The 24,392-nt window shown below is 48.7% G+C and overlaps 10 protein-coding genes across 10 annotated transcripts; 7 read left to right on the top strand and 3 right to left on the bottom strand.

Annotated features, from left to right (window-relative positions):
* Positions 1 to 1,655: 1,655 nt before the first annotated feature.
* On the top strand, positions 1,656 to 3,246 carry FOIG_16044 (MFS transporter, FHS family, L-fucose permease; the record flags this gene model as incomplete). The annotated part of the gene is made up of 2 exons (XM_031217465.1): positions 1,656 to 2,954; positions 3,004 to 3,246. Exons 1-2 carry the CDS (start codon positions 1,812 to 1,814, stop codon positions 3,244 to 3,246), a joined length of 1,386 nt encoding a protein of 461 aa, XP_031052840.1. The 5' UTR covers positions 1,656 to 1,811.
* A 1,024-nt stretch (positions 3,247 to 4,270) lies between these two features.
* On the top strand, positions 4,271 to 4,519 carry FOIG_16043 (uncharacterized protein; the record flags this gene model as incomplete). Its single annotated transcript, XM_031217464.1, has 1 exon — positions 4,271 to 4,519. One exon carries the CDS (start codon positions 4,271 to 4,273, stop codon positions 4,517 to 4,519), a length of 249 nt encoding a protein of 82 aa, XP_031052839.1.
* A 1,116-nt stretch (positions 4,520 to 5,635) lies between these two features.
* Positions 5,636 to 6,613, bottom strand: FOIG_16042 (uncharacterized protein). The gene is made up of 3 exons (XM_031217463.1): positions 6,524 to 6,613; positions 6,347 to 6,473; positions 5,636 to 6,291 (listed from the first exon to the last, which is right to left on the bottom strand). The coding sequence occupies exons 1-3, from the start codon at positions 6,556 to 6,558 to the stop codon at positions 5,722 to 5,724; spliced, it is 732 nt and encodes a 243-aa protein (XP_031052838.1). The 5' UTR covers positions 6,559 to 6,613; the 3' UTR covers positions 5,636 to 5,721.
* A 351-nt stretch (positions 6,614 to 6,964) lies between these two features.
* FOIG_16041 (uncharacterized protein) lies at positions 6,965 to 7,573 on the bottom strand (the record flags this gene model as incomplete). Its single annotated transcript, XM_031217462.1, has 3 exons — positions 6,965 to 7,287; positions 7,373 to 7,440; positions 7,543 to 7,573. 3 exons carry the CDS (start codon positions 7,571 to 7,573, stop codon positions 7,072 to 7,074), a joined length of 315 nt encoding a protein of 104 aa, XP_031052837.1. The 3' UTR covers positions 6,965 to 7,071.
* Positions 7,574 to 8,600: 1,027 nt separating this feature from the next.
* Positions 8,601 to 9,814, top strand: FOIG_16040 (uncharacterized protein; the record flags this gene model as incomplete). The annotated part of the gene is made up of 3 exons (XM_031217461.1): positions 8,601 to 8,833; positions 8,892 to 9,121; positions 9,171 to 9,814. The coding sequence occupies exons 1-3, from the start codon at positions 8,802 to 8,804 to the stop codon at positions 9,812 to 9,814; spliced, it is 906 nt and encodes a 301-aa protein (XP_031052836.1). The 5' UTR covers positions 8,601 to 8,801.
* A 351-nt stretch (positions 9,815 to 10,165) lies between these two features.
* FOIG_16039 (uncharacterized protein) lies at positions 10,166 to 11,515 on the bottom strand (the record flags this gene model as incomplete). The annotated part of the gene is made up of 1 exon (XM_031217460.1): positions 10,166 to 11,515. The coding sequence occupies one exon, from the start codon at positions 11,513 to 11,515 to the stop codon at positions 10,166 to 10,168; it is 1,350 nt and encodes a 449-aa protein (XP_031052835.1).
* Positions 11,516 to 12,158: 643 nt separating this feature from the next.
* On the top strand, positions 12,159 to 16,510 carry FOIG_16038 (ATPase; the record flags this gene model as incomplete). Its single annotated transcript, XM_031217459.1, has 3 exons — positions 12,159 to 15,857; positions 15,912 to 16,075; positions 16,132 to 16,510. The coding sequence occupies 3 exons, from the start codon at positions 12,159 to 12,161 to the stop codon at positions 16,508 to 16,510; spliced, it is 4,242 nt and encodes a 1,413-aa protein (XP_031052834.1).
* A 614-nt stretch (positions 16,511 to 17,124) lies between these two features.
* On the top strand, positions 17,125 to 20,157 carry FOIG_16037 (urea amidohydrolase (urease) alpha subunit; the record flags this gene model as incomplete). Its single annotated transcript, XM_031217458.1, has 11 exons — positions 17,125 to 17,145; positions 17,198 to 17,284; positions 17,337 to 17,363; positions 17,413 to 17,790; positions 17,845 to 18,629; positions 18,682 to 18,897; positions 18,953 to 19,628; positions 19,679 to 19,695; positions 19,745 to 19,787; positions 19,839 to 20,021; positions 20,077 to 20,157. The coding sequence occupies 11 exons, from the start codon at positions 17,125 to 17,127 to the stop codon at positions 20,155 to 20,157; spliced, it is 2,514 nt and encodes an 837-aa protein (XP_031052833.1).
* A 375-nt stretch (positions 20,158 to 20,532) lies between these two features.
* FOIG_16036 (uncharacterized protein) lies at positions 20,533 to 22,565 on the top strand (the record flags this gene model as incomplete). Its single annotated transcript, XM_031217457.1, has 3 exons — positions 20,533 to 21,260; positions 21,315 to 21,992; positions 22,049 to 22,565. 3 exons carry the CDS (start codon positions 20,533 to 20,535, stop codon positions 22,563 to 22,565), a joined length of 1,923 nt encoding a protein of 640 aa, XP_031052832.1.
* A 1,245-nt stretch (positions 22,566 to 23,810) lies between these two features.
* On the top strand, positions 23,811 to 24,381 carry FOIG_16035 (uncharacterized protein; the record flags this gene model as incomplete). Its single annotated transcript, XM_031217456.1, has 2 exons — positions 23,811 to 23,816; positions 24,040 to 24,381. The coding sequence occupies 2 exons, from the start codon at positions 23,811 to 23,813 to the stop codon at positions 24,379 to 24,381; spliced, it is 348 nt and encodes a 115-aa protein (XP_031052831.1).
* Between the last annotated feature and the right edge of the window lie 11 nt (positions 24,382 to 24,392).

Below are 24,392 nucleotides of genomic sequence, written 5' to 3'. Positions count from 1 at the left end.
AGCTCCATCCCACGACCATAAGAAACGTGGCACCCAATGAATCACCAAGCTCTACGATGCCTGAGCGACAACTGACTCACTGTCCAATCGGGCAATGCCGTTTCATGCAGCAGCACGTTTCCAGCTCGATGATCAGATTTGGATCATGGCCTATCTTGCAAGTGGTGAACTCTCCCTCCCCCCCCCTACGGATTCAATCATACTAAGCCATCGTCAAAACGGCATGGCTCACTACCAATTTCGCAACCCTCACGTGTCGGCCAAGCCCGGCATCAAAGCAAACCGGCACTTGATTTTATTCACTAGACGAAAAAAGGTTAATCAATAGACCTCTACTCAAGACTAGAAGCATTCGAAGCTTTTTCGAAGCCCATCTAAACGAAAAATGGATTAGGTCGTATTAGATTACCTCGATGGTCAGCAGAGCAGCATTGACTCCGGAGTCTTTACTCCAATTCTGCATCTCAGCGCGCCAAGACCCCATGGGCAGAAACGATGAGACGTCAGGGTGAGAGTGCCCCCTCCCTTTCCCCCAGTTTCCCAACTTCCCTTAAGCCGACGTTCCCCAGTCTCCCCCTTCTACCTAATTCAGCTCATGCGGGATAAATAATTCAACGCGTGTTTTTTAATGAATGACAGCTCGCGTTGGGGGAGCTTGGACCTTGGGTGAGACTGATGCGCATCGAACGGGCCGGTTACGAAGAGATCTTGTGGCGTTCGAGTCAGTCTAGCTCTCGACAATTTCGTATGATGCCTCGTAGCCGAGAAACTCAAAACCAGAGATCCAGGGAGATAACCCTGCTGGATGGCATGCACGCACGTCAAAAAAGAACTCAATTGACCCAACAACCCTCATCAAACTTACCGTTGCATTGGGAGACGAATCATTCCATTTTGACTTCTCCAACATGAACTTGCTTGACCAATGACACCATGAACCAGGACACACCTTTGTAAAACACCAAGGCCAAAAGAGACAAGCATCATCAGCCTTGTTCTACTAAATCAGGTTGATAACGCCGATGCCGGTCGATAGCGTGGTCTTGGTACGAAATTAAAGGCCCGAATACTGTGAAGCCTTGCTAACCCGAGTGAGCACATTTGGAGAGCTCTCCACGCGGTCTCCCACGCATCCAGACCTATCATCACAGACCGGGAGATCGACTTCTTGGCAGTACCTAAGCTTAATCAAGTGAAGTCTCACAACGGGCGTATTGTCGGTCCGATCTCCACCATCTCTCCACAACGGCCTCGACGCTCTAAACCCGTTAAAGTTACCCTCTCCCTTGGTGTTGGAGACGATTGCTGTGAGTGGCTGAAGAGCGATGGGGGCATTGGTAGCTTGTTTTATGGTTCTTCCCCAGACTGGTCTGGATTGCACCACACGGCTTAGGCGATGCCGCGGGACAAGAATTTTCGCACAATTTGGGGTCATGGAGAAGTGGGGCGTCACCCTTGCACTCTCTTTCTCACGCGCGGAGTAGAGTTTCCCCCTCCACATCTCCAAGTGTTCTGCGTCTGGGGGATTGTGTTGGGGAAGTGGGTAGACACCCCAGTAGCTTGAGTTTATCGCGCCGACACTGGGGACTCCGCAGGCTAGCTACTCGAGCGAAAAAAAGCTACTCTACTGGAGACAGAGCTAACTGCTGGTGTGGAGAGAGGAGGTCAAGTCCAGAGGCGAAGAGATTTGTATAAAGAAGACCATCAACCACCGCGAATATCTTCTCTTTCATCATCACTCTCATCTCCATCCATCTGATAGACAAGAACATCTTTTCTTCTTCTCTCATCAAACCCCATATTCCATCACAATGGCAGGCGGTGCTATTCCCACAGCGGCCCCCCAGCTCGCAGGCGGCTACCTGACCGGCCGCGCGCTCATCTACCCCCTCTCCCTCGTCATCTCCCTCTTCTTCCTCTGGGGTTTCTCCTACGGTCTTCTCGATGTCCTCAACAAGCATTTCCAAACCGTCCTCGGAATCACAAAGCTCGAGTCCACTGGCCTGCAGGTCATGTACTTTGGTGGCGGTTACCTCCTCTTCTCTCCCATTGCTGCCGAGGTTCTTAAGCGACGCGGTTACAAGCTTACTATCCTGATGGGTCTTACTCTCTACTCTCTCGGTGCTGTCCTGTTTTGGCCTGTTGCCAAGTCTGCTGATAGCAACGCCAACGGTCGCGCTGTCTTTGGTGGTTTCTGCGCTTGCACCCTCGTCATCGCTTGTGGTCTCGCTACTCTCGAAACTGCCGCCAACTCTTACGCTGTCGTCATCGGCGCTCCTGAGTCTGCCTCCGCCCGTCTCCAATTCTGCCAGTCTTGGAACGGTGTCGCTTCCTTCATCGGTCCCCTCATCGCCTCCAAGTTCTTCTTCACCGGCGAGAACCAGAACAACCTCACCAACGTCCAGTATGTCTACCTCGCTGTCGCCTGTGCTGGCGCCGCCGTTGGTGTCCTCTTCTTCTTCGCCAAGCTTCCCGAGGTCAGCGAGGCTGTTCTTGAGGATGACCAGGCTGGCCACGTCGCTCAGGGTTCCATCTGGAAGCAGTGGAACATGTGGTTCGCCTTCGGTGCTCAGTTCTGCTACGTCGGTGCCCAGGTCACCATTGCTACCTTCTTCATCAACTACGCCCACGAGAACGGTGACATCACAACTGCCAAGGGTAGCAACATGCTGAGCTATGCTCTCATCACCTTCACTGTCGGTAGATTCGTCGCTACTGCTCTTGCTGTCATCTTTAGCTCTGAGTTCATCATGGTTGTCTACTCTTGTTGTGCCATCGCTCTTACTGCCTACGTCAGCGCTGCTCCCAGGGGCGTTGCCAGTGTCGGTATCCTCATTGCCGTCTTCTTCTTCATGGCTCCCATGTACCCCACCATCTTCGCCATGGGTACCCGAAACCTCGGCCACCACACTCGACGCGCTGCTGGTATCCTTGTCATGGGTGTGTCAGGCGGAGTAAGTTAATATCAACCCCATTCCACTCAAACGTCACTAACAAACGAAGGCCGTATTCCCACCTGTACAGGGCGCAATCGCTGATGCCAAGGGCACTCGAATCTCCTACATCGTCCCTACTATCGGCTTCGTCTACGTCCTCGGCTACGTCGCTGTCAACTGGGTTCGCGGCGGAATTACATTCATGGCCCCCAAGGCTGAGGAGTCTACTGTCGATGAGATCACCTACGATAACGAGAAGAACGATGTTATCATTGAGCAGCGCGAGAAGAAGCACAACGAGATGGCTTAATTGGATCAAGATGGATGAATATATAGAAGCGTTCTAGACGGGCGTTTAACGATAGATACCTGGTACAAAGATACACCACGAGAATCAGAATTTAATGTTTTATGATCAAATACTCAGAAGACTTCATTTAGTTGTGACCAATGTGCAATATTTTGTATTTTGACCGAAATGTCTGCCAGTCCGGTTAAGCTTCGTGATGTTCGGACGTGACAGTAGTCATGAGTGCAGGCACCAGATCGCGACATGACTCAAGCCCCACAGAATGGAGGAAGGACTCCACTGCTGCCAAACTCATCCCAAACTAAGGTGATTGATGATAGATGGGCTTTTCGAGATGCAACACCGATACCCAAGTGTATCCAGTCCTTCAAGACTGCATATGACTTCATAGCTTGTTTCACAGGCCCAGGGGATGTTCAAGTGAACTTATCTATGGGTAGGCCTGGTTCAATCAGCAGTGGTTAGTGAAGTGAAGGTTACTCGGTATGATATCCGAGCGAGGATGAGCATGAGCAACATGCCGCACAACTTTGGATAAGACATGACAGTCAAATTTCAGCCATCATGAGAACGACGCGCACCCAGGTTGAGCCCTTCATTAATGTTTGGTATATAATGTAATTGGAATAACCGTTACAAACCTATTTGTTCCCAGGACTGCCCTATCATGAGTCGCTGTTATATGCATGCATCCAACCCGTACCTAGTCCTAAGTGAAGGTTTTAGACGATATTAGAGTACCTTAGGATAGTTTATGATAGTTTAGTATACTCTTTGACCAGTTTATTTTCCATTGCTCGTCTGGTATTTCGTGTTTTGATTTAATCTATTATTTGAGTACTGAGAGTCTGTACAGGGTCGTGTACCGAGGTGAGCGACAGGTGACCAGATCTCACCAGTGCCTCCCAAGAAACCTCGTCTCAAGCACACTGTCGAGAACACCACTGGTTCTGACTTTTGTTTGTCGCTGATTGTCAACGATAAAGCTCTGGAACTTCCGCGTGCTTTGAAGTATCCCTTCTAGATGGAGATACCTGACTCTACTGAGAACTCCGACAATGAGATCCTGGGAGATCTCGGCTTTATTTGCAAAGAAGCTGGAGCTGAAGCATACTGTGGAGGCTATATTGGTGATGATCTTGTGTTGGAGTTCAAGTCGTACGAAGAGGTTCTGGAGCAGCAGGAGAGACTGTTTAGGTGCCCTCCATGGGATGAGATATCGGACTCAGATGAGGGCTTCAATGAGGACTTAGAGAGTAAGGTGCCGGCGTAGTTAACTGGGAATGAGTCTGGGAATTAATAGAGTGGCATACTGTGATTGTGGGATATAAATGAAATCAGTTAGGAGCGTCAATTGAGTCTGGCTGTGGTAGCAGGAATGAAATAAATTGAGATAATAAATGGTAATACAGGTCCTGGACATACCGAGAAATCGAAATCTGACTTCTGCTTTTTGTAATGCGGAACAGAATCTAAGTTTAGGATAGGGCGGCTAAGAACCTGGGTTTTTTCCCACGAACTTCCCCGCGCCTAGCCCCAGCCAGGATGGTTAACTAGGATAGCAATTCCACCACAAGTGTGGCTTCAAAACTAATAAAAGTAGTAAAATTAGAAAGACTGTATCTTATTGTATCACTTTAAATTTTGTCCGCCCGTAAATTCCATCTGTATCTGGCGCTGAGGCGCGGTGTAAATTCCCCTCTTGTCCTTGAACCCCACCAATGTCGCGATAAGTTCACTTGCCGAGATGAGTGCCACTACACTTCTCATGCGATGATGACAATAATACTGTTAAGAAGCCTATATTTTATTGTATTAGTTTACGTTTTGTCCGCTCGTAAGTTGGACCGGGATCCGGCGCTGAATTGTGATGCATTTTACCCTCTTGTTTCTAAAGCTCCACAAATGCCGTGATAGCTTCATTTGCTAGGTTCAGTGCCCCCACCACATGTGAAGATGATTTGTCTTAGTATATAAGATATGAGGTGTCGCAAATGAGGGCTTCCATTCTCAAGTTACTGTGAGACTAGATTTATACTACTTGTCTAACATATACTGCCAGAAAGCTTACGTCGTTGAAGACAGTTTCACAGTGTGCCAAGACGAAGACCCACCAGGTCCAAAGACTCCAGCTCTTGTCTTGCCAGTCAGCTGGGTCTACTATCGATTCTAAACTGGAATATTTCAAGAGATTTACACAACACAGATCAAAATATAATAGAGTTGCTCTTTCCATCTCTACCAAACTCCGCCGCTCTGAGCCTTTGATACAAGGGTGCTGCATTGATAATCCTATCTACAACCACAACGGTCATCATATCATGACAGGAAGATGTTGGCCTCTGGGGCACATACACGTCCTCAGCCAGACCTTGTCAGTATTCCTGATACTTTGAGTTATCCTTGGCGACCTCTAGCTTTAATTAATAGTCTTTACTGCAAGTAGTGCTATATTTAATCTTTCACCTGCATTAGCTAGACAGGCCTGCTAAGACTTGCACCTTCTTTCCCGCATCCTTTGCAACGATATCCTTCAGCTTCAACTGGCACTTTATTCCGTGGACCAGTGCAGGGGCAGTACCCAAAGAATGGAGCCTGAACGCAGTAGTATAAGAGCTCCTTCAAGAACTCGGGACACTCCATGACTAGCTCGTCAAAGGCATCTCGGATATCGGATTGTCCTCCCGCTGCTCGCAATTTGTTCCTTGCATACTCCAATGCTGGATCCCGGAGACCTCTTGAGCTTTCGGGTGTTAAGGTATAGACATGAGGGATTGACAGGATGAAGTCATCGAGTTCTAGGCTTTCGTCTAAGGACCAGGAGTATTTTCGAGCTGATAGGTCTCTGAGCCCTTTGATGTCGTACTCGTCCCCCAGAGCATACATTATTGCATGAGTCGAGAGCGCCCCGGAATTTGATGCAGTGTTGGTTTCGTCGGTTTCGTTCATGTCGATAGAATAGTCGCCCGTATACAGGTAGTCGACCATGAGCTGTATCATATCAGGCTGATGTGATGTCAAATCATATGTACCAGAGAATGCTTCCTACAAGTTTGTCAGAACGACTGCCAGGTGTATATGCTCCCTCGAAGCTCTCTACCTTGAACTGACCAGCGCATGCTGCACGGAAGACTGGAGATTGGCTGCAAATAATAATCTTGTGAACCTTGATATCACGGCCGTCGCATGCCAATGTAAAATCGGTGAATTCGCCGGACTCGCGGGCCCTATCGATTCCGTCAACTATGATCTCAAACCTAACGACTGGTGTTCGTACTGCACTATACGGGCTCTGGTATCTTCATAATCCATGATGGCTAACGAGATGTAACCCGAAACTCGAATAACAAACACAGAACGAGAAGAGAAAGAAACAAAAATGGCCATCAGTGCAAATTTGGCGGCTCATTCCTTTTAATGCCAAACAATGACGAGGTGCCTGATTCATGCGTGGCCTCATGATCCCGAATTCTTGGTATTCGAGGCTGGATTTGGTTAGAGATCAGATCTAGCGTTGCATCATGGCGCCACTGGCAACAAAGTTCGCAACCATGACATCTGTCATAGCCACCAGCCACATTTATGGTATGTCTGCTGTCTAAAATGTTGCTTTGAAGTTGAGATGACTGGCGGTAGAGTCGCGAAAAATCCACCTATTCTCTATACAGACATGAGCACTTATGTTCCGCCCTTGTTAATGAGCTACATGATGCAAATGTGCAATTAGAAGACGGTACTGTGATTCAACGCTATGTAACTCTTCCAAGTTTCTGAGATCCAAGCCATTATCGCTGGAGTATACATAAATGCCAAAATGTACAGTGACTAGCTAATATGGGCTCCTTCCATCTCTTCATCATCGGAATCATTAGCCTGCTCCCACTCCCGCTCCTGAGTCTCTAGGATATGACAGTTTTGACACATGCCGATGGACACTTCTTCATTAAGCTCAACTCCGTAGCATGAGTCATCCGTGTTTCCATCAATCTGCGTCAAAGGGCCTCCCTGCACTGGTGCCAGTGCATCTGTCGCAGACTTGGACTGTCTTGGTCTGGTAGCTCATTGGTATATGTCTTTGCTACAGGTTAGCAAGGTTATGTGAGTAGAATAAGGTCAACATACATACCTGAGAGTTGGAATATAGGGATCCAGGGATAATAAGCTGAATGTCGTGGAGCTCTGCAAAGTTCAAGACTGGATAAATCGGCGAGACTATATAGTACGGATTGGAGCAGGATATGCTCTAATGATGAGTACTTGGGTTGAAAGAGGATAGGTCTTGCTAACGTCATTCACGTAAGTTATCCAGTGCGAAGGAGACACGCATGGTTGTTTCGAGCCATTTGCATAAACGGCTTGAATATGTAGCGGTAATTCTGAGAGAAAAGTGAAGCGGCATAAAACATTAAATGTGGCGTTTGTATCCTTCGCCCAGTTAGACAGACAGCCTGATGTGACAATATGACCAGTCTATCAAAGTGCAGGATACTCCCTTTCTCACGACCAACCGGATCTTGCTCATGTCATACCAGAGTGCAGCATCAGGCTAAAGATGCAGTAAAGCCACTACTTTCAACCCCAAGAACATGAATTCTTGAATCTAAAAGGCTAAAGAGTTCTTATTTTGTAACGTTGATAGGGCTGCATTAAATGCAGACCATTGCAGGCCAGTTTACGTTGGTGTTTCCTATTGTGACCACTGCATCAGAGCGAGGCTTGACACCTACAGTGCACCCTCACGGAGCTATTCTGTGAAGCTTCCAGACATCCAATGCGTTGCATTTTCAGAGCGTGGTGACACGAACTTGACTTAAAGAGACAAAAAGACTCAAGTAAGCTTCCATAATCTTAAGAAGTATGCTGACGATTCTTTTTTGGCACCTAGGCTTTTCTTCATTCAACGCAAGCCCAATTTTCATTAGCCGACAGCGTTGCATTCGCGGTGATTGCGTACATAGCAGGAGTGCGTCTTAGTATCAGGCAAAGCTAGGCAAAAGTGTCAGCTCAGCTTTCTTGCAACTATCAAGACACATGTAAAACAGAGACAGGGAATAATTATTTGTCCGGTTTGTAATAAGGTTTTTATCATCATCAGCTTAAATTACTAAAGCCCCAGCGCAGCTTTAGCATGTCGGGCTGTTCACTAATCAACTAAATACCGATGCCTTCCCCGCTAGAAAGCCCGAAAAGACCGCATTAGTCGGAGCAATTCCCGCAGACTCCGCATCCGAGACACTTGAAATTAATTTTCAACGAGGCTCCATACGCCCGCACTCGGCTTGAGAGTCAAGCAGGTGTTTGTAATATTACTAAAGCCTCCGAGGAGAGAATTAAATGGTTATCTGTAGCTGAAATGATGACCAACCACCAGATTGAACAGGAGCTTTATAAAGAGACAATGTAATTGAGACTCTAGCCATGGCCCCAATTATCTATCTATATTACCCTTTGCAATTAATACTTTCAACACACTCAACCAGCTAAAGAGCGAACCTGGTCTGCCCTGAACCCAATACTGACTGTTTATCTTCACACCACCCTGCGAATACCCTACAATGTCCAACAAGCCGACAGCTCTTATTACTGGGTACGCTCCACCTGATTTAAGCTTATGCACTGAACGAGACTTACTGACATTTTTGTAGCTGCTCAGAAGGCGGAGCCGGCCACGCCCTTGCTCTAGAATTCGCAGCCAAAGGATACCGGGTCTTTGCCACCGCCCGATCTACCAAGTCGCTTGCAGGTCTTCAAGAAAAAGGTATCGAGCTTCTGACACTTGACGTGACCAAGTCGGAGAGTATATCTGCTCTCAAGGATGAGATCACGAAGCGAACGGGAGGAAAGTTGGATATTCTGTTTAACAATGCTGGAATGAGTGAGTCCGCTGAGTTAACTGTTAGCGAGAAGCTTACTGACTCTTCAAGTGTACGAGGCCCCGGCTATTGAAGCCGACAAGGATCAAGTCCAGAATATGTTCAACACCAACGTCTTTGGCCTCTTCGACATGGTCCAGGCCTTCACCCCACTTCTCCTCGCATCAGTCGCCGACTCAAAAACGACACCTACTATCATCAACACAGCGTCGATTGTAGCACGCGTACCCTACTACTTCTCCGCCCAGTACAACGCCACCAAAGCAGCAGTAGCCTCATACTCTGACACTCTACGCCTCGAGCTTGCACCACTTGGCATTAAGGTCGTCACTTTATACATGGGCGTGGTAGCAACAAATATCATATCACCTGACAAGAAGCTCCTCTCTCCAGATAGTATCTTCATCGACGCAGAGGAAGGTCTTCGTGAGAGGTCTAGACTTCATCTGAAGAATGGTACCAAGCCCGAGGAGTTCGCACGGTTGGTGGTCAAGGATGTTTTGAAGAATAAGACGGCTTTGAGTAAGGGGGAGTATATATGGCAGGGAGCGAACGCGTACGTTATTTGGCTTCTTAACGCGATTGGATGGAGAAAGATCTTCGATGGGATCTCCGAGGGTGGCGTTGGGCTTACGAAGGATGTGAAGAAAGCGATTTATAAGAAGGGTCAGGGCAGATTGGCAAAGACTAGTTAGATACTCGATCGTGGTTAAGGTGATATTTAATTTGTAATAATAATAATTCATTTACCGTTTCTATTCTGATGAGTAAGTTTGGAAGGAAAACCGTACCGGGCAATGACTCAACATTCAAGTGACGAATCGGCGACGGCAGAGAGTCGAGATGCACTCAAAAAAAAAAAAAAAACAAAAAAAAAAAAAAAACGACAGAGATGATCATGAAATACCGCTGTATCATCAGGCGCTTCTGGTGTGTGTATGTATACATTTCGTCGGGGTTCACAGCCACGGCGAATAATACTCGAGTGTAACAATGATCCGATATCGAACAATAATAGATTCGCAAGTACATTATAACCAACAAGACTACACTCTGATACTTCTAAAGATATCTGCAACCTTCCCGAAGAGCTTCCGCAACGTGGCAGGCGTCATCATAGCATGATCAGGAATGACCCGACGTCTTTCATCCAACTCATTCCCAAGAACCTCGACCTGCCTTGGCGACAACAAGCCGACTTCCTTGCCATCTGGTCCTCTTACAACACCCAACACACGCTCGATATTCTCGATCAGGCTCACTGATATTTCGCAAAAGATCATACCCTGAGTGCAAGGTCTCTCGAGAGGTCGACCGCAGACTATAAGACCTGGGACGGGCTCTATCGGATCGATGGCGATTCGCTCGACTCGTGTAGCGATATTGTCGAGGATAAGTTCGTAGATGGTGATGAGCTGGATGAAAATACTTGTGATCATCAAGGCAATGGGGGTAGGTAATGGCTCTGAAGTAGTAGTTGGTTGGGGAAGGGAGACGTGAAATAGGTTCCTTGACTGCTTTCGAAGTTCGGATGATAGATAATATGGGCATATTAACTCCATCGGCTGTGAATCACGCAATAGCTCAGGGCAATACCGAGTATTGTAGAGTCTTGTCAAGATGAACAAAAACTCCTGAGCAACTTTGATGATATATTCTGCCAAGGTGGTGTTGTCGATGAATAACGGGCTGTGTTGATAGATCATTATGTCAAAGTTGAGCGACGCTTTGTTCTTCTTCATTGCTTCAAGACGGATGTGCAAACCGAGGTTCATCGCCGAGAGATCGGACATGAACTCTCCAGGGTCCGTCTTTCGCGGGTGATGCGTCGTCAGGCAGTTGGTCAGGGGGAAGAAGGTGTCGTATGTAATGGTGGAGTTTGGAGACATGCCGATTGGGTATAGGTTCGTGATCGTGTCTAGATCGGTGTATAATGGAGTATTCGTGTATTCGAGATCGCCGCCTGTGTTCCACGAGGTCTGTGACTGATCGAAGATGTCTGTGAATCCCATACCCCACGATGCTGCCATTTCATCTTGTATCGCGGTGGTAGGCACCTGAGGAGGGGACGGTTTTGGGGACAACATGCCCGTCCAGTCGAATGGGCTCCAATCATCGATAAAAGTAGCGTTTTGTGACAGAGTATTGGGAGAGACTGATCGATCCGGTGTACTGATAGGTAGTTGCTGAACAGTCGGTGGTGAGCCTTTCCCAGCTTGTTTTCGTCGTGGCCGCCCCGGGACTTTCTGCTGCCCTATCTCGCACTTGACTCCCAGCATGGAACATCGCGCACATTTCTCATCAGTGGGTCGTATTCGCTGACATCGCGATTTGCTCTTCCTGCAGACGTCACAGGAGAAGCGTCGCTGGGAGGGATGCGGTGCGGAGGCGCCCATTGTCAACACGGTGTATGTCGGTACGGGGCTCTGTCTGCAAACAGTGGTACAATGATGAAAATTGGACGGACATCGGATTGAAGGACAGAAACAAAGTCCGCTGTCTTGGTGCGAGAACACCTCTATATACAAAACCCTCCGCGGAAGGTTTCACACTTCAAAGGGAGCTAGTCCGGTTGGGGTAATTGGTGATTAGTATACTCTCCGACACGTGAACACTCACGGCAGCGTTTGGTAACCCTTCCGGTTAGGGACAACTGCCGTGATCACATTTGTCCGTCAATCTCGCATTTCAGCCTCGGACTCGCTTGTATGACCCCAAGAGGCTTAGCTTTCGAACATGCCGTGAGGGAGACGGTCGGACTCCTCGCTCCTGATAATGAATGGCGTTTCCGCAGGGTTTTCAGCTACGATTGCTGATCAATATCGTTAGTACCCATTCTTCAGTCCGGAGGGTTTTGGAAGTTAGCCAGTGAAGTTAATGACGCTTTGAGTTGAGTTAGTGTTGCTGGTGTAAATGAAGAGGTTCTGTCGCTATTATATCACACTCACCTTTCGTTCCTCTACGTTCTTTACCACTCAATCTATTCCGTATTGCTCTCTAATTACTATTCTTTCATTTTCTTAATTCTCAACCGTGACAATGAGTGTCAATTCCTCCACCACCGAAGACGGCTCCATCACAGCCACTGAAGTCCAACCTCCCCCAGCCTTAATCGACAAACCCCGTCTCGAAAAGACCACCACAACAACACAATGGCATCTCGCCCCCGAACTCCAAGCCATGCGCGACGCCGACGAAGAAATCGGCCAGAAACCCCGCAAACTCGGCGTCACCTGGCAGAACCTCACCGTCAAAGGCATAGGCAGCGATGCAGCCTTTAACGAAAACGTCGTCTCCCAGTTCTATCCTTTCCATCAGAGCGCTAAAGATGCGCCTATGAAGACTATCATTGATGGTTCGCACGGTTGTGTCAAGCCTGGTGAGATGTTGCTTGTTCTTGGACGGCCTGGGAGTGGATGTACCACGCTCTTGAGTGTTCTTGCGAATAATCGTCGTGGTTACGAGGAGGTTTCTGGCGATGTGCATTACGGTAACATGTCCGCTGAAGAAGCGAAGGCCTATCGTGGCCAAATCATAATGAACACTGAAGAAGAGATCTTCTTCCCCAGCCTGACAGTCGAAGCAACCGTCGATTTCGCCGCGCGCATGAAAGTCCCCTTCCATCTTCCCCTCGGGATAAAGACCCGCGAAGAATACGCCCAGTTCTACAAAGACTTCCTCCTCCGCTCCGTCAACATATCCCACACAAAGCATACAAAAGTCGGCGATGCTTTCATCCGCGGTGTATCAGGCGGCGAGCGAAAACGCGTGTCTATCGTGGAGTGTCTTACTACGCGAGGCAGTGTGTTTTGCTGGGATAACTCTACGCGCGGCCTCGATGCGAGCACAGCGTTAGAATGGGTCAGGGCTATACGCGCCATGACGGACATTCTGGGCCTGACCACTATTGTCACGCTGTATCAGGCTGGCAATGGGATTTACGAGCATTTTGACAAGGTTCTTGTTCTTGATGAGGGGAAGCAGATCTTCTATGGCCCGCAGAAGGATGCTGTTCCGTTTATGGAAGATCTTGGCTTCGTGAGGGATTCGGGTTCGAATAGAGGAGATTTCCTGACTGGAGTCACTGTTCCGACGGAGAGGCGTGTTGCGCCTGGGTATGAGAATACCTTTCCCCGTGACGCAGATGGTGTCCGCGCAGCTTACGACAGATCGTCCATCAAAGCTCGCATGGTCGAGGAATGTCAGGCATACCCCATCAGCACCGAAGCAGCCCAGAACACAACAATCTTCAAAGAGATGGTAACCCGTGAGAAGCAGCGCTACGTCTCCGCCTCCTCCCCCGTCACCGCGAACCTCGCCATGCAGATACAAGCCGCTGTTACGAGGCAGTATCAGATCATGTGGGGTGACAAGTCCACGCTCTTCATGAAGCAGGGCGCGACTCTCATCCAGGCGTTCCTTGGTGGATCGTTGTTTTACTCTGCGCCGGATAACTCGGCTGGTCTCTTCCTCAAAGGCGGTGCTTTGTTCTTCTCGATTCTGTACAATGCCTTGTTGGCGTTGTCGGAAGTCACGGATTCTTTTACTGGACGACCTATCCTTGCGAAGCATCGCTCCTTTGCACTATATGATCCTGCGGCTGTCTGCATCGCCCAAGTCGTCGCTGATCTACCCATCCTCGCGTTTCAGGTCATTCAGTTTGGTCTTGTTCTTTACTTCCTTGTCGGTCTCAAGACCACGGCTGGTGCCTTCTTTACGTACCTCGTCACCAACTACGTTACCGCTCTGTCAATGACGGCCTTCTTCCGCTTTATCGGTGCTGCGTTCCCAACCTTTGATGCAGCTACCAAGGTCTCTGGTCTTTCTATCGTCGCGCTGTTTGTCTACATGGGATACATGATCATCAAGCCCGAGATGCATCCCTGGCTGTCTTGGATCTTCTGGATCAACCCCATGGCTTACGGCTTTGAAGCTCTTCTTGGGAATGAGTTTCACGACCAAGAGATTCCATGTGTCGGACCGTATCTCATTCCCAACGGCCCCGGTTATGTCGGAAGCAATGGAGGACAAGCGTGTTCTGGAGTTGGAGGCGCTGAACCCGGAGCTGCATTTGTCACGGGCGACGCTTACCTCTCGAGCATGTCATTCAGTCACAGCCACATCTGGCGCAACTTCGGCATCAACTGCGCCTGGTGGATCTTATTCGTTGGTCTCACCATCTTCTTCACATCGCGATGGAAGCAAGTTGGCGAGGGAAGTCGCAGCCTCCTCATTCCTCGGGAACAACAGCACAAGTCTAAGCATCTTCTCCCCTCCAAGGACAATGAGACACCAACGGAGAAAACACGTGCTGAGAACGGAGCTGGAGCTTCTGATGGTGAAGTTGACACGAACCTCATGCGCAACAAGAGCATATTCACCTGGAAGAACTTGACCTATACCGTCAAAACGTCAGACGGTGACCGTGTCCTCCTCGATAACGTGCAGGGTTACGTCAAACCTGGCATGCTCGGCGCATTGATGGGTTCTTCAGGAGCTGGCAAAACAACACTTCTCGACGTCCTCGCCCAGCGCAAAACCGAAGGATCAATCCACGGATCAGTCTTAGTCGACGGCCGACCTATTCCCGTGTCCTTCCAACGATCAGCTGGGTATGTCGAACAACTCGATATCCACGAGCCCTTGGCAACCGTTCGCGAAGCTCTCGAATTCTCAGCCCTGTTACGTCAGTCTCGCGATGTACCCACCGAAGAGAAGTTGCGCTACGTCGATACCATCGTCGATCTCCTGGAGCTGAACGATCTTGAACATACACTTGTCGGTCGTCCCGGAAATGGGTTGTCAATCGAACAGCGAAAACGCCTTACTATTGCTGTTGAGTTGGTTGCGAAGCCTAGTATTCTCATCTTTCTCGATGAACCGACGTCTGGACTTGATGGGCAGGCCGCTTACAACACGGTGCGCTTCCTTCGAAAACTCTCGGCTGCTGGACAGGCTATTCTCGTGACGATTCATCAACCATCTGCCCAGTTGTTTGCGCAGTTCGATACGCTGTTGCTACTTACCAAAGGCGGAAAGACTGTTTATTTCGGCGATATTGGCGATAACGCAGCTACCATTAAGCAGTATTTCGGCCGTTATGGCGCCCCATGTCCACCTGAAGCTAATCCCGCTGAACACATGATCGACGTTGTGTCCGGTGAGGATGGCCCGTACAAGGACACGGACTGGAACCGGGTTTGGCTAGAGTCGCCAGAACATGACCAACTCAGCAAGGATCTGAACCACATGATCTCAGCAGCAGCATCTCAACCATCAAGCACCAACGACGACGGCAACGAATTTGCGGCATCGATGTGGACGCAAGTCAAGCTCGTAACGCACCGGATGAACGTCTCCCTCTTCCGAAACACAGAGTACGTCGACAACAAATTCGCCATGCACATCAGCCTCGCGCTCCTCAACGGGTTTACGTTCTGGATGATCGGTGATAGTCTGACAGACCTCCAGCAGAACTTGTTTACCGTGTTCAACTTTATCTTTATCGCGCCGGGTATCATTGCACAGTTACAGCCGCTGTTTATTGATCGGAGGGATATTTATGAGGCGAGGGAGAAGAAGAGCAAGATGTATCACTGGGCGCCGTTCGTTACTGGGTTGATTGTTTCGGAGGTGCCGTATTTGCTGGTTTGTGCGGTGTTGTATTATGTTTGTTGGTACTTCACTGCTGGGCTGCCGACTGGGGCTGGACATGCAGGTAGTGTCTTCTTTGTCGTGGTAAGTTCTTCGTATTCCGCTATATCTTGAGCACTGAACCTAACATGTCTGCAGGTCATGTATGAAGGCTTGTACACTGGCATTGGTCAGATGATTGCTGCGTATACTCCTAACGCTGTCTTTGCGTCGCTCGTCAACCCTCTGGTCATTACAACTCTTGTCTCGTTCTGTGGTGTTATGATCCCTTACAGTCAGATTGTATCATTCTGGCGATACTGGTAAGTGACAGACTCTCTCATGACATCCCAACATCATCACCTAACGTGAATCATAGGATGTACTACATTGACCCCTTCAACTACCTCATGAGCTCGCTCCTCATGTTCACAACATGGGACAAGCCCGTCCACTGCAAACCCCACGAACTCGCCGTCTTCGACCCTCCGCCAAATACCACCTGTGGCGAATACCTTTCCGATTATCAGAGTGGTATGGGCAAGGCCACCAACCTCCTCAACCCGGATGACACCGCCTCTTGCCAGGTTTGTCAGTACACCTCTGGTGAGGACTTCCTTCGAACATTGAACCTCAAGGAAGAGTACTACGGTTGGAGGAATGCTGGCATTGTTGTTGTATTTGTGATTGGTATCTATGGACTTGTCTATCTCATGATGAAACTCAGGACTAAGGCAACCAAGAAGGCGGAGTCTTAAAAAACGGAGAGACTAGAATGGATGGAAGGATAATATTAGAATGGTTGGAATGGTGTACCCCCTACTTCTCTTCTTTGTCTTTTTGCTTGAAGACTTTCGGTCGCAGTTAGCTTTGTTTTAGATATTATTTCGTTTTAGAATGGATATTAATTACTCTGGGTAAATTACTGTCCCGGCCGCGTGAACTTGTTGTTCTTGTTCCTCCAAACTGTGTTGGAGCTGGCCAGAGGCTCAACAGCGGGGCCTATCCACCAAAGCACCCGCTAACTCAGCTTGTCACAGTGGAGAGGCCCATTAAACCACGGCGAAATCACGGGCAGTGTGTTCTTCTCATTTTCGGCGCCATTTCGCCGAAAGTCTCGACCTCTCACTCGCCACAATTGTCATGGGACAGCGTCAAGTTTCCAAGGAATGGCCTTCATTTCGCCGAGTCCACAATCATCAATTGAATCATCGATTCATCTGTACTGTAATGGAAATGTACTATATAATCATAAAGACCGGGGTCTCTTGTCTAATCCTTATCAACATCCAAGCGCTCAAGATACCGGTTTCAACTTTACCCCACTAAACAAAGACTGCTCAGCTATCCTGCACTCTAAGAAACTTGCAAAATGCACTACACGCCCCGTGAGGTACATATTCCTCAACCCCTGCGCATTGTTGATACTAACATCTTGGCTGCAGGTTGAGAAGCTTCTCTTTTCCCAGGCCGGTCGTCTTGCACAGAGGCGTCTGGCCCATGGAAAGAAGCTGAACCATCTCGAATCTAGTGTAAGTCGAGACATGTCGTGACCCACAATGAATAGGCTAACTCAAGTATTAGGCTCTCATCGCTACTGTTTTCCAAGAAGTAAGCTCCACTCCCAAATGCGCTGTTCGCAAGGTACTGACGTGATCAGATCATCCATAACGAAGATTACTCCGTCGCTGATCTCATGAAACTCGGAAAAGGCATTTTGGGACGCCGGCATGTCCATCCTTCTGTCGCGGGTACGCTCAAGCAGATGCAGGTCGAAGGAACCTTCAAGACGGGAACTCATTTGATTACTATCCACAATCCGATCAGCACTGATGAAGGTGACTTGAAGATGGCTCTTTATGGAAGCTTCCTTCCGATTCCTACTTCGGACCTGTTTCCTCCTGTTAATGAAGCCGACTTCCATCCGTTGGCGATGCCAGGCGCGATCCGTCCGGCGGACACTGGAGACATCGTTCTCAATGCTAGCCGCAACCGAGTGAGACTTACCATCACGAACCAGGGTACTCGGGCAGTTCATGTAGGTCATTACACGCCTAGATACGTCTTCTGTCGTACTAACGTGGGTTATCAGATCGGCTCTCACTTTCACTTCATGGAAACAAACCCCGATCTCGACTTCGACCGCGGAAAGGCCTACGGCTATCACCTCGATCTTCCGGCTGGAGAGTTTCTGCGCTTTGAGCCGAATGAACCGAAGACAGTGACTCTCGTTCAGGTTGGAGGTTCTAGGATCATCCAGGGCGGGAGTGGCTACGCTAAAGGTCCTGTCGATCCCACCAACGTTCAGAAGATCTTACAGCAACTGCAACAGGCCGGGTATCGACACTCGCTTGAGGGGTCAACAGGACAACAGACTGTCAAGCCTTGCTCAATTAGTAGGGAGAAGTATGCTTCTGCATACGGACCCACGACAGGCGATCTTATCCGTCTTGGCTCAACTGACCTCTGGGTCAAAGTCGAGAAAGATTATACGTCTTATGGCGATGAGTGCACATTGGGTTGCGGCAAGACTATTCGAGATGGGATGGGAGCTGCAAGTGGATGCTCTGACGCGGACTGTCTTGACTTGGCTATTATCAACGCTGTTATCATTGATTGGACAGGCATCTTCAAGGCCGACATTGGCGTCAAGGATGGTGCCATTGTCGGCATTGGAAAGGCTGGTAACCCAGCTACGATGGATGGTGTCTCTGATAACATGGTTATTGGGTCAAACACCGACATCATTGACGCTGGAGGTAAGATTGTCACTGCTGGTGGAATCGATACTCATGTCCACAATATCTGCCCCCAACAGGCATTTGAGGCCATCTCATCCGGTATCACGACGCTCTTTGGAGGAGGTACTGGCCCAAGGTAAGTTTCAACCCCTCAACACAGGTTGCATTGTTAGTATTGACATAAACAGCACCTCATCTACAGCAGTCAATGGCACTGCTAGCAAGAAGTACATCCGACAAATGATGCAAGCATGCGATCAACTTCCCCTCAACTTTGGCCTCGTCGGAAAGGGCAGCGACTCCGAAATTGTCGGTCTTCTCGATCAGATCAAAGCTGGCGTTATCGCACTGAAGCTGCACGAGGACTTTGGCTGTACACCTTCAACAATCGACAACTGCCTGAAGTAAGTCATCTACCAATGAGCGTATGGTACCCCAGAACCATGCTGACTGCTATAGTGTCTGCGAAGAGCAAGACATTCAATGCCATATCCACACCGACGGCCTCAACGAAGCAGGCTTCCTCGAACACACCGCAGCAATCTTTAAAGGGCGTAGCATTCACGTGTACCATGTTGAAGGTGCAGGCGGTGGCCATGCGCCAGACGTGATCAAACTAGTCGCGTATCCCAACGTCCTCCCGAGCAGCACGACTCCCACGATGCCTTTTACGACGAACACTATCGACGAGCACATCGACATGGCTGCCAACTGCCATCGCCTGTCGAAGGATAACCCCGACGATGCCTCGTTCCTGAAGAACCGAATCAGGGAGGAGACAATCTCAGCTGAGGATATTTTCCATGATATTGGGGCTATTAGCATCATGTCATCGGACTCTCAGGCCATGGGCCGATCAGCAGAGGTGCTGACGTGCACTTGGAAAGCAGCGCATAAGAACAAGGTTCAACGCGGACCGTTGAATGAAGACAAGGATACTGGTGCAGATAACTTCCGCGTCAAGCGGTTCATCAGCAAGTATACCATCAATCCTGCGATTACGCAAGGAATTAGCCATGCAGTTGGTAGTGTTGAGGCTGGGAAACTGGCAGATCTGGTGGTCTGGGACCCAGCTGAGTTTGGAACAAAGCCGTTCCAGGTTTTGAAGAAAGGCTTTATTACCTATGCACAAATGGTAAGTTTATCTATCTTGACGTTGGCACGAATTACTAACATGCCTTGTAGGGTGACCCCAATGGAGCGTAAGACTTTACTTTCCCTCGTCATGGTTAAGTGCTAACCCTTTCGCAGTGTCGCAGATGTCGAACCTTTGATCGGCCGACCGATGTATGGAGTAGGTACTGCTTTGCAATCATTGATTGAGGAATTTCTGACCTAGCTTCAGGCCTTACATCCCGAGTCGAGCGTCATGTTTGTATCCCAAGCAAGCATCGCACAAGGCGGAGACGTTCACTCATATAACCTCAAGAAACAGATTGAGGTTGTCAAGAACTGCCGAACGGTAAAGAAGTGTGATCTCAAGTACAACAGCGCTACACCAAAGGTTGAGGTAGACCCTGAGACTCTGGTAAGCTCTATATTTACGGATGTTGATGGACGAATAATGGCTAATCATTCCATAGGTTGTTAGTTGCGATGGGAAGGAACTCAGGTCCGAGCCGGCGAGCTCTCTTCCTCTGACGAGACAATCGTTCTTGTACTAGATAGTTACGAAAGCACACTTAGCTTAGACGCTGCTTCGGATTTGGTACTAAGTTCAATTCATAATACTATTAAAAGCTCCATGAACTGCTACATCTTGTAGTTGAAAGGTTTCGCTCGTGTTGAAGTAGTACAGCAAACGAGCTTCTGTGTTGAGGTTAGTGATCAAGTAAGCCACTAAACCTTTGAGGTGTAGCGGCTGGCTTGGCATAGGCCGCCCCAAAGCAAGGCACTAACGTACTGCGTCATCAGCAATGTCGACTGTGACTCAGCACTGTCACCTTGTAAAATTTTCCCAGTCATGCAATTGAAACGTCTGGTATAAGAGCCATAATACCCGCCCCATTAATTCTATATGCCGAACTTCAAGTCTCGAGATGGATAACAGCGAGGTAGATGACAGCGGTGCTCATAACGAACCTGGCACACGCACCTATCGACTCCATAACAGACGTCGGCCTTGTGACCAATGTCGAGCCCGCAAGGTTCGGTGTCAAATAGAGAATGACAAACCGCCGTGTCAGCGGTGCGCGCAAACAGAAACTGCGTGTACTTTTGTAGGTCGATCAAGACGTACGACACGACAGAACAGAGCTCGATCTGTGTCCACTAGCGCTCATTCACCAGCTGTCAATCATGCCTCCCATGATAACACATTTGATATTGACAACTCCTTCGACACGGGACATATACCAGCTCAACACGCTTCCTCTCAAGCACCGACCATCTTCGCAGCAACTCCGCCCGTTTTATCTCACCAAAGCCAGGTCCCGTATCATCAAGCATCAACCCTTGGCAGTGTGGCCACGACAACTCAGTTGCAGTTCTCCAAGTCCCTCGATGACATCAACGGGCAAACATCCATTCTCCTGGGAGCTTCCTCTGAATCTGACCCTTGGTTGCTCCGCCACTGTCAGTTCGATGAATATGGGCTCAGAAGCTTCTATGGTCTGCAGTTTCGTAACATTGGTGGAGTTCCTAACAGACAGAAGATTCCCGTGCACTTCATCGTGAGACAAGACGAGACGGATGTAATAGACGCATCACTAAGAGCCAGGCTGAACGAGCTCATACCTGTATCATGGGGCCTGAGGCTCATCAGGCTGTAAGCCGCCGCGTAATGATAGCTACTAAGGTGAAGACTAACCGATTGAAACAGGTTTTACAAACATGTTTACCCTGTAATGCCGATTATATCTTCGACGTACTTCAATCAAGAAGTGCTTAGCGATTTATATCCCGCGCCCGGTGTATTTGATCACGTCCCTTGTCACTTGCTCGGCGCCATGTACGGCCTTGCAATACCATTCGCTAGAAACGATGATCATCTCTCCATCGTCGACATGCACAACCAACTTCCTCTCGAAGCCGTATGGCGTCTCGTCCACGAAAGCCTGCAAGTAGAAATCCGACATCCTCAATTGTGTGTCTTGCAAGCAGGCCTTTTCTATCTACACGGGATAGGTCAGGACCACCAACCGCTTTCCACAGCGCCGGATGCGTTCAAGTGGTCATGGCTGGGCAGTCTTGTAGGCATGGCTCATAATCTAGGCCTGCATCTCGAGACTCGAATGTGCGCCATTCCGACTGAAGAGAAGCAACTGCGCGCCCGGCTCTGGTGGGCGTTGTATACTGAGGACAAGTGGCTATCGCTTCTAATGGGTAGACCGCCCTACATATCCGAGGATGAATGGGACGTCTCCCCGCTGGAGGAATCCGATTTCAGCGTTCCGATCAGTGTTCCCTTTGCGGATGTTATCCATGCTGAACTGACACGACCATTTCGCGATATGTCCCGCCTGTCGGCAATTGCAAGCTTGGTACAGTCGTCCTTCTAGTAAGTGTTTTTGCCTGGCTATATCAAGGTTACCATTGTTTTGACGCTTCTTGCAGTTCGTTAAAAGCTTCACAAAAGCTCTCTGAGAACCTGTCACTCTCCATTCAAATAGCACAGCCCATCTTTGAGCAGTTGAGCTTATGGCGTGCTTCAGTCTTAGCCCCAGAGTCACCGACAATAACAAGTAACAATGGCATGCTCAACGACAAGGCATCTTATCCCGCAACCATACTCGTGGCGCACGCAACACTAGTTACATATGTATGGAGAGCGCTCCTACGACCCATCGTGCCATCAGCTTTACCGCCGCTTATCGTCGATGATCAGCAGCTTGCAGAAGCGTCTCTCTTTATGGAGCTTCAGCCGCATGATATCGAGAACCTTTGCTGGGATCTACCAGATCTATCGCATCTCGAGTTACCACTGAGAAGCACCGTCGATGGTACGGGCTCACATGGTGCAGTTACTCAGAACCTTCATCAGTCCTCCTTGGCCTGGGCTACGAGCCTGTCAAGTCTCGTCAAAAACCTCTCTCCCGCTCGTTTCCATGAGTTTTGGTATTCTTGTGAGTGATAGATACCCGCCCCCGTTTCCGTGTCTCAAAAGTCCGTTAACCTGGTACCAGGGTCAAATGTTTGTTTCGCCGTGATGTCAAGTTTTGCAATGGTTGTCTTCATTCAATCGCCTACGCAGGAAGCGGCACTGAGATCAAGGGAGATGCTCATGTCTTGGCGTCAGATTGTAAGGGACCAGAGCAAAGTCTCTCCAATGTTACTACTAACATTGGCGCGTATCGATGGATATTTCGCCGCTGGTCTGTCTGACGTATTTTCACTGCCGGCCCATGTCAAAGCAGCACTCCAACCCTAGCTTCGGCGAAGTTGGCTACGTCACTCTTTCGGCGAAAGTTGTATGGAGTAGCAAGGGACCTTTCGCCGAGCTCCACCGCCTTACCGTTCGTTAACTTAATACTTTAACATGGCCAAACATCTTATACAACTTGAACTATGAATAACTATCACTTAAATAATTATTCACCGTCGGCATTTATCGAGGTAAAGGAAAATGGATCGATACGTGGACTTACAAACTTCCCGAGTCTCCCAATCATCGTCTCGGGGCCAATGCCGTTGTGTTGGCTGCGGTTTCACTGGACCTCGAATAAGTCAAACTACCGAGGACCAACTTCCTTCGTACTCAGAAGCTATAGGTTATCACCGTTCAAGGAACCCTCAACATCGCAACGAAAACAAGAAGAAGACCAAGTCCAAAACTAGTATTATTGCTCGACTTTTACATCTCAAAGAATAAGTACGTCGTCTTCTGTCCCTTCAAGACTTGCATGCTGACATGAACGCTGCCCCAGCTTGTTTCGGTGGTCGATCCCTTCTCCATCTGTCGTTATTGTAATATTATAATTGACTGCTGACTGGTTTTGGACATAACAATCAAGTTCAGCTCTATTCACAATGCTCGGATTTCTCCATTAGTTACATGGGCGCTTGAAAAGGTTGCTTACAGGCTGCATTTTAGCTGCGGATCAGAACTTGAGAATATTAAATCCTATTTTTCTAAAGGCCAATTATGTCAACAGAACAGCCTTGAAAAGCTTGGCTCAGCTGCCTAATGCCAGCCACAAGAAGACTGGTGCACCTGGCAGGAAAATATGTATATAGCTATGAATGGAAGTACTTAAGAGCATTACATCTGTACCAAAGAGAGGGAAAACTTAAGCCGTCCCTTTTATTGTTTCACAATCACTTTATTTACTATTCTTACTATACTCCTATATATAATATTGTCTAAGAAGCACTCACTATGGCGGTAAGTACTAGTCAAGGTGTCTGCTGACATGGCTGACATCTCTGAAATAGAACCTCAAAGACAACCAGGGTCAGGACATCAAATTTGGTCCAGATAATTGGTATAAACTCGCACTGGCTGATGGAAAGGAACTCTCTTTCATCCCCAGGACTGAAGGGGTCGTGTAACAAAGTACTTTATATCTGCTATTGATGCTGGACAAGGAATGGTAGTACGCTATTAGCGCTATAACGGCGATGATCGACTCAATCAGGGCTGGCCCATTGGTGATAAGGGATACCTCCGTTACCTCCAGTACCGTTCGGCCGCCAGCATCGGCGTTATCTTTTATACCCACGACCATACCAATCTTGTTACATCCGAAGATGCTTATATCCATGGACTTCGGGCTAAGAAGTTGGCTGGCAACAGGGTCTCTCTGTATGCATATGATAGAGATGGAAAGCTACGCGGGCTTCGGGTAGGGGGACCATCGACTCTTTCTTTAGGTTCTGGTGATTTCCCAGTCGGCCTGGATTGCGAGTTTGTCAAAGTGAGCAATGGCATTTCAAAGGGTAACTTTTAAGATAAAAGAAG

Source organism: Fusarium odoratissimum (genome assembly GCF_000260195.1).
Source record: "Fusarium odoratissimum NRRL 54006 unplaced genomic scaffold supercont1.64, whole genome shotgun sequence".
In the NCBI taxonomy this organism is placed as follows: domain Eukaryota; kingdom Fungi; phylum Ascomycota; class Sordariomycetes; order Hypocreales; family Nectriaceae; genus Fusarium; species Fusarium odoratissimum.
Note: the sequence above shows the minus strand (reverse complement) of the source record. Positions and strands in the feature narration are given on the sequence as shown.